Below are 16,008 nucleotides of genomic sequence, written 5' to 3' on the forward strand. Positions count from 1 at the left end.
ATTAGTAGCAAAAGAACTAGCTAGATATAGAATAGACTTCGTGGGAGTACAAGAGGTTAGGTTAGATTGGAATGGCATATCACAAATAGGCGATTACTTATTGTATTATGGGGAAGGAAACGTTAATCACCAATTAGGAACAGGAGGCCGGATGGAAAAAGACCTTTGGGGAGGCCGAGACGTAGATGGGAAGATAATATTAAAATGGATTCGAGGGAGGTAGGATATGATGGTAGAGACTGGATTAATCTTAATCAGGATAGGGACCAATGGCGGGCTTATGTAAGGGCGGCAATGAACCTATGGATTCCTTAAAAGCCAGTAAGTAAGTATACAGTCCTTAGGAACATTAAATCCAGACGTTTGAGATGGGCAGGGCATGTAGCACGTATGGGCGAATCCAGAAATGCATATAGAGTGTTAGTTGGGAGGCCAGAGGGGAAAAGACCTTTGGGGAGGCCGAGACGTAGATGGGAGGATAATATTAAAATGGATTTGAGGAAGGTGGGATATGATGGTAGAGACTGGATTAATCTTGCTCAGGATAGGGACCAATGGCGGCTTATGTGAGGGCGGCAATGAACCTCCGGGTTCTTTAAAAGCCAGTAAGTAAGTAAGTATACAGTCCTTAACATGCTATTGGGAAGAAAATATTTCAAATATTTCATTTTATTGCTTTAAAAATTGACCTATAACTTTAGGTCATTGTTGCCTGTGAAGTCAGAATTTATAAAAATAAATTTTAAACCACATAAGACTGTGAGAGTTAGTATTAATTCTCAGTTGAGTTGGAACTTACAATCATGAAAAAAGTTTCATAACCTGAGTTTTCTTTGTCCTGCTTTTAAGTGTGGTGAAAGTATCTTATGAAGTAAAACATACCTCAAAATATTGTGTAAATTACATAAACAATTTTTGTTCGTTTTGTGGGTAGTTAACTTTGAAAGCACACATGCGAATTTTACTACACTAGTTAAAAGAATGCCTGTTATTATTCGGTTGAGAAGCTTTTATCATCCAGTCTGCTGTCGAAAAATCTGAAAGTTATAATTTATAAAACAATTATATTACCGGTTGTTCTGTATGGTTGTGAAACTTGGACTCTCACTTTGAGAGAGGAACAGAGGTTAAGGGTGTTTGAGAATAAGGTGCTTAGGAAAATATTTGGGGCTAAGAGGGATGAAGTTACAGGAGAATGGAGAAAGTTACACAACACAGAACTGCACGCATTGTATTCTTCACCTGACATAATTAGGAACATTAAATCCAGACGTTTGAGATGGGCAGGGCATGTAGCACGTATGGGCGAATCCAGAAATGCATATAGAGTGTTACAACTATATGCCGGAGGTAAAAAGACCTTTAGGGAGGCCGAGACGTAGATGGGAAGATAATATTAAAATGGATTTGAGGGAGGTGGGTTATGATGATAGAGACTGGATTAATCTTGCTCAGGATAGGGACCAATGGCGGGCTTATGTGAGGACGGCAATGAACCTCCGGGTTCCTTAAAAGCCAGTAAGTAAGTAAGTTAAAAGAACTTACGAGTGTTAATTTGATTGTGAAATAGATGAGGATAGGAACTGGGCCCCTGAAATCTGTTGTGCTCCATATAATTCTATTAACTGGTTGGCAAAAAGGAGGATCCCGTCATATGCCTTTTCTAGTTCCAATGATATGCCGGGAACCTAAGAATCATTAAAAAAACTGTTACTTTCTAGTGACCACAGATCAGGAGATTACAGAGAACTTGTCAGCGAGCTGATTCAGAACTATAACGTGATGGGGTGTAATATGTCTCTCAAAGTAACTTCTTGGATTCTCATCTAATTTTTCTTTCCTCAAAACGACAAATGACGAAGTATTTTCATCAGATTTTTCTGAAGTGGAAAGGCGATACCAGAAAAAAATGGAAACCAAATATTCTGGCAGACTACTGCTGGACACTCAAAAAGAGATGTTTCACAAGCCGAGTGCACCCTAAAATCTATTTCAGACACATTTTAGGTAAAATGTTACAAGGTATCAATACTAGAATAGTTTGAATTATATTTAATATAATTACTCAAACACCCTGGGTGATAGACAAATTTTGAAAACATATTTGAAATTAGCACGAAAAATACTATAAGAATCACCTATTATTTATCTTTTAACAAAATATGTGTTTAATTTTGTTGACCAGTATTATTAAACAGGAAACGTTAATCTTGAAGAATTACTTAAAAATAAGAAAGATATTAAATTAAAGAAAAATGAGGTTTAGTGTCACGATACTTTAATTTTTTTTTTTTTTTTTTTCAATTCTATTGCTTTTTGAAAGTTTATTTCGAAATTTCACCAATGAAAGACATTCAAGTTTTCAAGGTTTACTTCTGAGGCTGCCTGAGAAAAATCCACTTTTCTGTTTTATTACTGTATTGGAAAGATCAGGTTATAAACAATTTCTTCTTCAAAATTTAGATATATAGGTCATTCGTTATCTCGTGAAACCAAATGCAAGTGTGCACTGTAGCTTATAGTAAGAACCTTATGGTGGAGGTAAGTGAGTTAGTGAAAATTCAAAAGATCATTGAAATTACTCCAAAATCTGTTAATGATGTTTTATATACTGTAAGTTTCAAATTAGAGTGTGTTAATTCGATTTTTCACAGCAACATGGAGCTTTAAAATGAAGTTTTCTCAAACCTTTAAATTTTGAGTTTCTCTTTTGAACTGGCCCATCGATGTAAATTATGCTTTGAAATCCAAAACTTTGATGAAGATACGTAGTGGAAACAGGATCATGCTGTGGTATCGGTTAAAGAACAGGAAAACAAAAACTCAAGGACAGAACTATTAGAGAAAGAAATAAGCCTTGGAATACAGAATTTAATTTAATAAAATATTAGTCACAAGCCACTATGAGAATTAAATACATTTCTTTACATTTGGTACTTACATTGTCTTTCAAATATTGCCATAAGTAGACCTCTAGACTATATATTTATATTACATTAATTTAATTTTTATACATTTTTATGTTCAATATATTTTTTTAAATAACGAAAAAGATTCGAAATATCAACAATAAAAGTACTTTAATACAAAAAATTTTCTAAAACAAAGTAAGTATGTTTTTCAGGTCTGCAAACCGAAAATGGAGCTTTTTTATTGTTATATTTGTTTCTTAATAATACAGTGTTACTAGGTGAAAAAATATACGTATAAATAGGACATCATGCTAGCTTAAGGTCAAAGAATGAAGTTTATTACTGTTACTGCATAAACAGCACAACTATTCAGGAGGAAAGAATGTTACGGATGATGGAATAAAATTAATTTATCACTGACTTGTCAGCATAATTAGACTTCTTAACAGAAGAGGTAAGAATTCAGTTACTGCAGTAAAGATGAAGAAAATATTTCCTCATTACTACAAATGAGAAAAGATGGTTGAACAACCAAGATATGTTTATAGTTGCGTTTATGAGTAAAGCAGTTAAATTATCAACAGCTTCATTGATTAAACTAAGAAGACATATTGCATAGGTAGATTTTAATACGCAAAAAAATATATATACCGTTAGCTTAACATCAGGCTACATTAAGTCTACAATAAAGTCTTTCATTACTATTTAGCCCCTTTCAAAGTATACTGTGAATCAAAATGATACATAATTAGAAAAAATAGGGGGCGGGATTATGTATAGAACATAAAACACAAACCAAACGTTATTTTTTATAATCATAGACATATCTTTAGGACCAACGATCAGTTCACCAAAAAAAGGACTTTTGAAACCAATCGAGAACTCCCGATGCACTGGCCTTCCACTGACCCAGTCTGGTCACAGCCTTGTTGCGAACTGGAGAATCAACTTCTGGAAGGTATGGTGGCAGGTCACAACAGCTGTCATCTTCTTGATCGTGGAGTGAGAGAAGCATCTGTCAATGTAAAATTTCTTTCAGGAATATTTAAGTTGATAGCAATGTTCTACAAGATGAGTTTCGTGGTTTTCTCGAGGTGCTAAAAAATCCTGGAATTTCAACTTTGAATAGGAGCACTATTACATATAAGAAAGTTTCCAACAAGCACCAGCTGTATTCACGTGAGACAGCCTAAATTTTACACCATTTAGGCCCTCGAAATTTTTTACATAAAATACATGTTTGAAATTGAAGAGTCCACTGCAAGAATGATGGATGTCACTTTCTTGTCGAAAATGAACCAAGACTGTCAGTGCATAGCTTAAGACATATAGAATGTACATAGAGAGTTATATGGCATTAACACTGATAGTCATTGTCCAGTAATGATCGGAAAATCACAGTTAAGCTTTGAGCGCTAAGCATTTCAAACTTTCAATTGCTTCTCCTGCAAAATGTATTCCAAATGACATCCATCATTCTTGCAGTAGACTCTTCAATTGGTTCCATGGGGTTGCCATCCTGAAGCTGAGGTGTTAAAATACACCTGCCTCTGTGATGTAGGCTACTGCCAATTGCCAGGAAATAAAAACATATCAACGCAATCTTTTGAGTTACTTAATTATAGTAGAATTAATGTTACTTTAGAATTCTGACAGCTCACTAGCCATATGACTTACTGTTGCTAACCACATGAGTTACGGATTGTTGTCATGGCAACCAAGGTTAACCTTGGAAGTAGCCAATCACTGTTTGATGCTCCCTGCTCTCTTTGCCCTACCTTGTGGGCAATGCTGCCACATTATCGAACATATCGCACTTGACTAACTCAGCATTTCTCAAACTATGGTCCGCGGACCACCTGTGGTCCTCGAGGTCTGCCTATGTGGTTCTTCAAAAAAGGCAGAAGAAAAAATAAAATTCAAATGAATTGCGTATCATTCAATAGTTTAAAATCTCAAAGTTTGGAAATGACACATGGCAATCGCCTTTCACTTTTTCTCTCAGTACTGACATTTTATGAAATTTATTATCCTATTTGTCTACTGACTTCTCACTCTACTCTCAACAACGAAAGAGGGATTTAAAGCACTATGAACGTGGTGTTCCTCGTCATCTTTTCCCTACACATCTGGCGCCGTGCCTGTAACCCAGCCAGGGACCATCAAATTCATAACAGAGGGCCGAACCTTTTCATGTATTTATGACTTTCTTAATAGTTTTGCCGACACCCAGTCTGCACATTGAAATGGTCACGTACTGTACGTCGTACACCAATAATACAAATCTGAGGTCACAATTTGAAAATTATTTTCCAAGTAAATATGGCGAATTTTCATGGGTTCGTGATCACTTTCATTCCGATATTAAAACTAACAAACTTTCATTGAGTGAAAGAGAAAAGTTAATTGAACTCTCGAATGAGACCAGACTTAAATCCAAGCGGAAGGTATGGTTAATTTCTGGATCGCATCACAAGTGAAAAGAGAATATAGTGAATTGTACAATGGTGCTTTAGAGATTATAATTCAGTTTGCTTCTACGTATCTGTGTGAGAAAGGGTTTTCATCACAATCTCTAATAAAAACAAAATAGGCTACCGAAATCGACTCAATGTATGTGACAATCTCTGACTTAAGCTTACTAGCATATGTTCAAATATAGAACTGTGCAAGAATCGGCAGGCTCATTCCTCTCATTAATGTGAGTACCAACATTATTTATTTATTTTTTAGTTAATAAGTTAAAGATTATCCAAACTCTAATAACATTGAATTATTAAAGAAACAAAAATGAATTTTCTTCTATTAACATTAGCTTAATTAGTTAATATTAATATAAAATTAATGTAATTTAATTAATTTTAGTTAATTAATTCTATTTTAAAATATAAGTATATTGATATTAAAATATACTACAAAAATGGTAAATTTGCTTTCAAAGGAAACACGAGTAAGGTGGTCTGCAGAACTGTTCTGACTTAAAAAAGTGGTCCCCACTTCAAAAAAGTTTGAGAAACGCTGGACTAACTGATAGGCTCCTAGCAGCAGTGGCGTAGCATGAAATTTTGAGCAGGGGAAGCTAACTAAAGTTGTCTTTAATGCAATATGAGAAAACGTATTACAAAAATACAGTCTTAAAATAAATAGTAATCAATTTCAAGTCAGCAGTCGAAGATTGGTTGGAACATCGTAAGTAACACCTATAAGGCATGACCTGAAATGATACGTAATAAAATATGATTTCACGGTTTACACATATCTCTTAACAAATAGACACATATACGTATAACATTAGCTCACTCCCTGTCATACTTAGAGAAATCACAATATTAGTATCATTACGTAAGTATGCGTCTGTCTTTTGGTTGTGTCCTTCATTGACAGCAAGGGAGTCGGTCATTTGTTTTTTAAATCACACTTTTGTTCGTAAGTCAGTCTTGATAATATAATTGTCCTAAAAATTCAAGTAAATTAGTGTCAGGAACTGTTATTTCGCTCATTATTTATTATATCAGCCACAATGCACACTAACACTTCAACTGAACACAACTGACGAAAAGGGATAACTCGGAAACTACTTATTTTAAATGTTAAAGCTAGCTTCTTGGAAACCTTGCGACTAGGGTACTGGTAGTTTAGTTAGAAAGGGATGGAAAATCTGCGGGGTGGATTACACAGAAGAAACCAGTCTGCTTGGAAGCTGGTGTGTGCAGGTTCTTGTTTACTGCTGCATCACAAATCATCCTGAGCTGCTTCATCACAACATTTAAAGCGTAAATATAAATTCTATTAAAATTGATAAATAATTTTCTCCATAAACTGCAGGTTTATTATGAAATCATTATTAACTGGGGGAAGCTAAGCTTTTTAGCTTACATTGACGCTACGCCACTGCCTAGCAGTAGTGGCAAGTTGGCAACATTGCCATGACAGCAGATCCGTAAACCACACCGCTAGCGAGCTGTCACAATCGAAAGAAACACCATACGAACGCAATATTTTTGAGTTGCTGAATTAAATAAAAACACTTTCAATCCATTACATACAGAATAATATGTACTTCACAGTAATCTCATGAAACCCCACCATTTATTCTCTAAGACTCTTGTTTTCCTTAAACAGCAGGAAATGTGTATTTCATACTTTCCTGCATTTGAGATATGTCAGATATTAAACAAAACTTACTCGATCCTGGATGGCACTTCTGACAACCAGCTTAACTTCCAGGTGTAGCTTCTCAAATATGGATTTTGCAAGGATTCTTGGAGACACATCTTTCAAGACTCTGAGTGTGCAAGTCTGCTCTTCCAGACTCACATGGAGAGATACGACACCTCTCTGATGGATGAGTAATTTCTCCAAGTTTTTCAGATTGTTCTAAACACACAAATTTAACATGAGTTTAATTAAACCAAAATCGGTTAGGATTGAACTATGACGTAGCTGAACACGTGATGGTAAAATATTACCTCCTGCAGTTGTTTGCGTTTGCAACCACTTAATTCTTTGATTTTTCTAACATTTCCACGTTGATCTCTATAACTTTAAGAAATTCATTATTTTGCACATTATTTATTTATTGCAGTCAATTTTTCTCTATTCTTTTAAAAACAGTACTAGTATATGTAGTCTACTGCATATGGAAGTTATAGCAGACTTAACGTTTCTTTCGATTTCTGACAGCTCACAAGTCACGTGGCTTACAGGTCTGCTGTCATGGAAACAATGCCAACTTGTTGCTACTCCTAGCCGTCAGTCAGTCACGTGTGATATGTTCGATAAAAAGGCAGCATTACCCACAAGCTTAGGCGAAGAGAACAGAGGGCGTCAAACAGAGATTGGCTATTTCCAAGGTTAACCTTGGTTGCCATGACAACAACCCATAATCCAAGCTGCTAGCAACCATAATCCACGCTGCTAGCCATTTGTCAGAAGTAGAAAGAAATGTTAATTCTACTATAATATGATGATGATGTTACTATTGTTTTTTCCTTGTATTCAGGGCATATCAAAAGTCCGGTAACACTTTAAATATTTTATTACACAAAAACTACTACTACTCTCAGACGAGTTTTCTTGCCAGCTACAACAACAGGCAGCAGACGACGATGACTTGTTCAGCCGCTTAATTTTCAGCAACGAAGCAACATTCCATACGAGTGGGAAAATTAACAAGCACAACTGTCGTGTTTGGGGTACACAGAAACCTCACAGAATCATTGAACATGAGCGTGATTCACCAAAGGTGAATGTTTTATGCGTGTGTCACAACGAAAACTGTATGGACCTTTCTTCTTCGAGGCTACTGTGACTGGACATTCATATCTAGACATGTTGGAGCAATGGTTGGTGCCTCAACTTAGACAAGATCCCGATGACGATTTCATCTTTCAGCAAGATGGGGCTCCGCCACATTTCCACAATGCAGTTCGTGCTTACCTGAATACGGAGATGTCTGTTCGTTGGATAGGACGTGCTGGAGTAAGGGACAGATGTTTCATGACATGGCCACCAAGGTCACCCAATATGACTGCATGTGACTTTTTTCTATGGGGATAACTAAAGGACCATGTGTTTGTACCGCCTTTGCCACGTGATTTAGAGGAACTAAAAACCAGAATTCGAGAAGCTGCCGCCACGGTCACAGAGGATATGTTGAAAAGGGTATGGGAAGAGTTTGATTATCGTTTGGACATCTGCCGAGTCACTCGTGGTTCACACATTGAATCTCTGTAAGGTGTAAACAGAACTTTGAGAGTTTGACTTTAAACTGACGTGTGTTTGAAAGTACTATCATTAGTAGTTTTTGTGTAATAAAATATTAAAAGTGTTACCGGACTTTTGATATGCTCTGTATTATATATTGTATGTGATTTTACTATTTGCCTAGAACTGTTTAAAAGCAACTTGCAGACTATTGTTTAAGAAGGCAATTTAAACTTTCACAAGCAGCCCATGACACATTTTAAAGCAAGGGTTCTCGAACTGTGAGTCGCGATGCATGCTGGTCTCTATCTGGGATGTTATGACTATAAGGAGAAACTAAAATTTAGGAACAACTGGATAATACGCACGGCAGACCAATATCGATAGTCGACTCTACTCGCTGGCCACTAGTCACCGGGTCGTACTGAGCCGTATCAAACAAAATATAATCGAAAAGGTGGTAGTAAAATTCGCGACTATAATCTTAAATAATTCACTCCATTAGTCAAGTTCAAGGTTTTATGTAGTACAACGGCGGTTTTTTTAATGCATTAAAAGAAAATGAAGATGTAATGAGATAATAAACTAGGTTATCACAAGGAAATTAACAGGAAAAAAGGTGTGTTTCACGGAATACCATTAAAATGACGAAAAGTAAATTTCCGGTTAATGTTCTCCAAAGCGTAAAGTACGTAATTATGACGGCGTTGCTGTTTTATTTCTGGCCTATAGACAAATACCTAGCCTTTTACGAAAAAAAAATTTAGGGACCATGAAATTATTCACCGCTTTCATTATAGGCCTATTATTTTTTAACAATATTACGAATCAAAAACTGTCATATTATATAATTTTAACTACTACATGGACGAATGAAATCAAGCTAACGTAACCAAAGTTAACCTAACCTAACCAAAGCTAAGCTAACCTAACCAAAACTAACCTAACCTAACCAAAGCTAATCTAACCTAACCAAAGCTAACCTAAGCTAACCTAACTTAAGCTAAGCTAAGCTAAGCTAACCTAACCTAACATAACCTTCGTAAATGCAAGGCCTGTAACCGGAGCAAAAAGAGATCTCAATCATTTAATCTGCAAGTACAAGCAAAAATAAATTCAAGTAAGGATCACGCTCCCACTGCATGAGAGGTCCGCGCATGCGCTACAGCAAAACTGTTTCTGTCCCGAGCCTCTCATCTAAGGCACTCGTCATAATTTACTCGCAATATTTACGCAAATACACATTGTCGCTAACAGCGGTGCTATCTCTCAATAATGTTCAGAACGAAGAAGGTAGACAGAGAGAGAAAAAATTTCTGCTGCCAACTACGCCACACACCAACGTCATGTTCTTATGTTGGTGACATTGTGTATTTACTTAAATTTGGTGGTAAACGTAACAGCATGGTTCAAAGCGACCGTGCTAATTCTCCAGTATAGCGAAAATTTATAATGTATAGTGAAACACAACAAATGTTCAGTATGTGTACATATTCTTTATTCTAATTTTGTATTATTACATTTAAAAGAATACAAGCTATTAACGTAAATGATTATTTTCTTAAAAAAAAAATACTACCACATCGCATTTTTTTTGGGTACAGAGGCATTGCACGGGCAATGTGATGCTTGAAGGGCAGCACAGTCTCAAAAAGTTTGCGAACTTCTGTAAAGCAAGAGTTGGTAATGTTACTAGTACCTCTTTTCATCAGAAATCTATTTTGGTTGACTCCCACTTTGCCCCTCAAGTGACGAATTTTGGGAGTTGCCTATGGTGACAGATTTCCCCTCTGCCCCGAAGATCAAAGTACCAGTATCTTATTTGCCTTCTTGCAGGATTTCAAGTGCCCTTAAACTATGTTATTTCAATTTTAAGCTACCAGTACTTATGATAAGTTTAATTAAAAAACCACTGACCTCTATTTCCAGCAATTACTTTTATTTTAATTGTGAACTCTTTATGACAGTTTTATGATAGAATTCGGAGGATGACGAAAAAGCCACGTCGAAACTAGTCATTCATTCATGTAATTTGCCACCAGAATTTATATTAACACAGTGAAGTAGCCATTAGTTGTTCAATAACGTTCATCAGTGATAATTTTCATTTTAAAACTCGTAATTAAAAGTTATATTTGTTTTCAGCTATAATTTTAATTTAATTTTAATATTTTTATGATACCTACATTTAATTTCAAAGGCTGTATTAAAAACCTTTTTCTTCCAGCCATACTTTTACTTTCATTTTGAGCGTTTGTAAGTTTAACTAAAAACTTTTTTTTAAATCATTTTTAGATCATCCCAAACAACAGTAGTTATCTCTCCGAGATAAGCAACTCTCTACTTCAAAAACTATGTATTAACATAAAATATACATGCTAGCTATTATAAGACTTACAGCAGAGTCCGTATAGGCCAGTTTCTATCTGATGCTTTTCCAATTCACTGCGGGCTAAAGCAGGGAGATGCACTATCACCTTTACTTTTTAACTTTGCTCTAGAATATGCCATTAGGAAAGTTCAGGATAACACAGAGGGTTTGGAATTGAACAGGTTACATCACCTTATTGTCTATGCAGATGACGTGAATATATTAGGAGAAAATCCAAAAACGATTAGGGAAAACGCGGAAATTCTACTTGAAGCAAGTAAAGAGATAGGGTTGGAAGTAAATCCCGAAAAGACTAAGTATATGATTATGTCTCGTGATCAGAATATTGTACGAAATGGAACTATAAAAGTTGGAGATTTATACTTCGAAGAGGTGGAAAAATTCAAATATCTTGGAGCAACAGTAACAAATATAAATGACACTCGGGACGAAATTAAACACAGAATAAATATGGGAAATGCCTGTTATTATTCGGTTGAGAAGCTTTTGTCATCTAGTCTGCTGTCAAAAAATCTGAAAGTTAGAATTTATAAAACAATTATATTACCGGTTGTTGTGTATGGCTGTGAAACTTGGATTCTCACTTTGAGAGAGGAACAGAGATTGAGGGTTTTTGAGAATAAGGTTCTTAGGAAAATATTTGGGGCTAAGAGGGATGAAGTTACAGGAGAATGGAGAAAGTTACACAACGCAGAGCTGCACGCATTATATCCTTCACCTGACATAATTAGGAACATTAAATCCAGACGTTTGAGATGGGCATGGCATGTTGCACGTATGGGCGAATCCAGAAATGCATATAGCGTGTTAGTTGGGAGGCCAGAGGGGAAAAGACCTTTGGGGAGACCGAGACGTAGATGGGAAGATAATATTAAAATGGATTTGAGGGAGGTGGGATATGATGATAGAGACTGGATTAATCTTGCTCAGGATAGGGACCAATGGCAGGCTTACGTGAGGGCAGCAATGAACCTTCGGGTTCCTTAAAAGCCAGTAAGTAAGTAAGTAAGTAAGTAAGTAAGTAAGCTATTATAAGTATTATTCTCTTTTTTACCAGTAGCAAATCATAGGTGTGTATGTGAGTTGTGATAATGGTGGTGGTGCTTTAGTGTAAGTTCAAAATATTACCATATAAAATAATCTTATGGTTTTTCTTCAGTGTAAAGGCAGCCAGCACATAGGACCGGCATCCCTACCCTTAATCTCTAGCTACTCGTGGGTTCCATAGCCTGTAATAGGCAGAACTTTAACTTTTTTCTTTTTTTTTTCAACCAAATCTCTCCTGCTATTTCTCCCTCTCATCATCATCACCTAGAAATGAATAGTCTGAAATCATTACTACATCTCTATTTCTACTTGATTGATAGGCTACGTATATTCTTACCGAACCAAGACCTTGCACATACAGAACAATTTCTTTTGTCTGCGAGATGCTGGTTCGATCCTGCTCTGAATGTTCCTGTTTCTTTTTGCGACTCCTGGTGCCGTAGGCTGGTCCCGTCAATATATGAAGTATTTGCTTTGCTATCTGTACCATGTCCTCATCTATCATCCTGCACATAAACGATTAGACATTTAATTACATAGTCCTACATTTACATGTAAATCAGCTTCATTAAGGACAATCAAAATTTGGGCAGTCATGGAAGGGGTGATGTGAATGGTCTTAAGGAGTTCGAATATATTAAGCTATGATGATGATGATGATGATGATGATGATGATGATCAGTGGTGCCAACTTTTAGAAAACATTGGGTGGGCTCAAACACTTGAGTTATAAGTTAAATAAATCTCATAAATAATAATGGTAATAATACGAATTATCGGATGGACAGATGATGATGATGATGATAAAATATGCAGATATTTTTCCGAATTCTGTTTTGAAAAATTGTCGGAAAAATAGTATGAAAATGAAAATCAAGAAAAGTGCAATTTCCAAAGTCGTACCGGTGTCACTAATCATAAGTGGTATACTTAACCTTTCTGATGAAAATTTGACTGCCTCCAGAATCCCGTAAGTAGAACATAGAGCAGAATGGTTTAACTTATTTTGCATCAGAATGTGCACTGTTTCCAAAGCTGTTGTGCTGATATACATATCACTGCTTGCCAAGCTTACTACTAGCATCTCCAGGTAAGACACATTCTGAAAATTAAGTACCAGTTAGTTTACTTAAATAATTTCTTGCATCTATTTTCCGTGTAATAGTGGATATTGTTGCTGAAAATTTCAATCGTAGGTAACTACAGGGTGTCCACATGAAATCTTTACAACTCCAGATGTAAATAACAAATTATTGAGACACTATATCTGGATGCGGTTTTCTGCATGTTGATCAGAAACTGTCAAAGTTTTTATATGAATTTTGGCTGCAAGTGTGAATTTTGGTGAAATCTAGAGTTTGACAGTGGACAAGATGTGGACGCCTCAGGAGATGGTACAATGTACACCAGGTATTATCGAGACACAATCAGATACACAGGTGCAACGTCACGTCCGAACCCAATATGGAAGAGAACCGTCATCATGGTCAACAATCTGGAAATGGCACCGAAGTACATATGTGGTCAGGGACAGATGCAAGGGGGGGGGGATTAAGGGGATATATCCCCTCCCGAAATTTTGAGAAAAATACGAAACAAGAAACAAAAATAATATTAATTTTAATTCGTGAATGTACATAGGAAATAGAGAGTTTTCCACCTAAATTCTCTTTGCTAAAATGTTAAATTCCAAGAACTGCAGGAAGACAAACTCAGCGTTCTTACTTCAAGACAGAGAGTCATGAAGAGTATTTTAGGCTTTTAATTTTCCTTCTCTTCTTAGACTATTTCACTAGTCAGCTCAAGGATGGGTTTTTAAATCATAAGGAAATCCTACAAACTTTGCTGCCTAAAAACATAGTGTGAGCATCAGATAAAGATTTAGAAACTGCTGTTGAGGCTGTAGTAAATCAGTGGGCCAATGATGTTGATGCATCACCAGAGTCTCTCTTCAATGAATTTTGAAGATGTGGAGAAGAAATTTCGTTGATCAGGAAAATCTTCACCTAATACCTACTGATTTTATATCATCTTTGAACAGGTGCAATGAAATTATTTTTCCTGGACTCGCAAGGCGCTGAAACTTTTCTGCACGTTGCCTGTAACTACAACAACACCAGAACGGTCGTTCTCAACACTGCGGTATTTGAAGGCTTACTTGAGGAGCACGATGGGAGCAGACAGATTAAATGGACTGGCCTTGATGTATATACATAAAAATGTAGAAGTAAAAGCTCATGAAGTACTGGATGAAATGTCTAAGAAGCCTCGTTGCCTTCTTCTGTAAATGTCATTCTGTCATTGTATTTGTGTTGCAGTCATTGTAAATGTTAAAATAAAAAAATTATGGTTTATTTAACAACGCACGAAATTGCCGAGGTTATATCAGCGTCGCCGGTATGCCGGAATTTTTTTCCCACAGGACTTCTTTTACATGCCAGTAAATTGACTGATCTGAGGCCTGTCGCATTTAAACACACTTAAATGCCATCGAGCTGGGTTGGGGTAGAACCCGCAACTTCGAGCACAGAAGGCTATACCGACTACGCTACTCAGGCCAACTTGTAAATGTTTGTGACTCGGAAACAAATTGTGAATATAAACTTATTTCTCGTTACTCCATTTTTACTATCTCCTCAAATCCCTCCCCGAAAAAAAATCCTGCGTCCGCCCCTGTATGTGGTGGACATTGAATGTGTGCAAAGTGCATATGTCCGAAGCCCTTGTAAGCCCATTCACATTGTCGCCAGGGAATTGAATTTGCCGCGTTCGACTGTTCCCAAAATCCTTCACAAGAATCTGAGGCTGTACGCGTACAAGATCAGCTAGTGCAAGCTCTTCAGCCGGATGATCGTCCACGCTGCCCAGCATTTGCTGTCAACATGCTGGATAAAACTGATGAAGGATTGCCTCAGCATGTTGTCTTCAGTGACAAGACAGCCGTTGATGTCCAGATTCTCTAGCAAACATGGCAGGAAGTCGAATATCGGCTTGATGTGATACAAGCAACTAACGGCGCACATGTAGAGGTCTATTGATTTTGTTATAAAAACTTCGACAGTTTCTAATTAACATGCAGAAAACCGCATCCAGATATCTTGTCTCAATAATTTGTGATTTACAATAACTGTTAATTCATATTTCATGATGCTACATCAATTGGTAAAAGAACTAATTATAATGTATTATACATTAATTATAACCAGTTATTTTATTAATACCTTCCGTAACTCCGCATGATTCTTAGGATTTAATGCCATTGCTTTACATTTGTTTACAAATTCTGTTTCGACTTCATCCAACTCCATCATTACGTGTATTGAATGTAACAATAAGTACAATTTCAAGCGAAGGCGCGATTTTTTTTTTCGCGTGATCTCGACTATTCTGAAAGCAGAGCTAAATTGATACTGATTGGTATTAACCTAGATCATGGGTATTAATAAGAACTGAAGAAATAACATCCATACAAATAGCTGCTACAGGTCGCGGCACATTTATATTTTCATATTATTGAATTACATTATTTCTAAGAAATTATTAGAACCTGTAGTAAAAACTTAGTCGAAACATAATTCGTTAGCCGTCTGCTCGGCACCACTAATTATGACTAAGGAACCCCGATTGCCGCAATCCCTTGTAAGATTTTCCGTGCATAGTACTGATCCATAAATATCTTTTTTTGCAATTTTGTGGTCTTATAAGGAAAGCTCACTTTTTCCTTTTTGCTTCATTCATTCCGAACGCCATCTCTTCCCTCTGAGATTTTAATTTGTAAGTAGTGCTAATATTGTCACTTATACATTGTGCTGGAACTTTTAATATAAACCTTCATTGAAAATTTAAATCATGTAAATGCTACATCCTAGATAATGAAGTACGAAGATGTAATTAAGCATTAAATAATAATGACCGCAATTTACGTGTACGTCACTGAACATTGCATAATTG

At 36.2% G+C, this 16,008-nt stretch overlaps 1 protein-coding gene across 2 annotated transcripts; it reads right to left on the reverse strand.

Annotated features, from left to right (window-relative positions):
- Positions 1-2,713: 2,713 nt before the first annotated feature.
- On the reverse strand, positions 2,714-15,995 carry LOC138713267 (armadillo repeat-containing protein 1-like). Of its 2 annotated transcripts, none has more exons than XM_069845324.1 (5): positions 15,773-15,995; positions 12,993-13,159; positions 12,395-12,563; positions 7,098-7,289; positions 2,714-3,927 (listed from the first exon to the last, which is right to left on the reverse strand). In XM_069845324.1, the coding sequence occupies exons 2-5, from the start codon at positions 13,139-13,141 to the stop codon at positions 3,760-3,762; spliced, it is 678 nt and encodes a 225-aa protein (XP_069701425.1). In that variant the 5' UTR covers positions 13,142-13,159; positions 15,773-15,995; the 3' UTR covers positions 2,714-3,759. The 2 variants fall into 2 exon arrangements, with proteins under 2 accessions (XP_069701425.1, XP_069701353.1); XM_069845252.1 differs by lacking the exon at positions 15,773-15,995 and adding an exon at positions 15,279-15,701.
- Between the last annotated feature and the right edge of the window lie 13 nt (positions 15,996-16,008).

The sequence above is a fragment of the Periplaneta americana genome, chromosome 1, assembly GCF_040183065.1.
Source record: "Periplaneta americana isolate PAMFEO1 chromosome 1, P.americana_PAMFEO1_priV1, whole genome shotgun sequence".
Lineage (NCBI taxonomy): Eukaryota > Metazoa > Arthropoda > Insecta > Blattodea > Blattidae > Periplaneta > Periplaneta americana.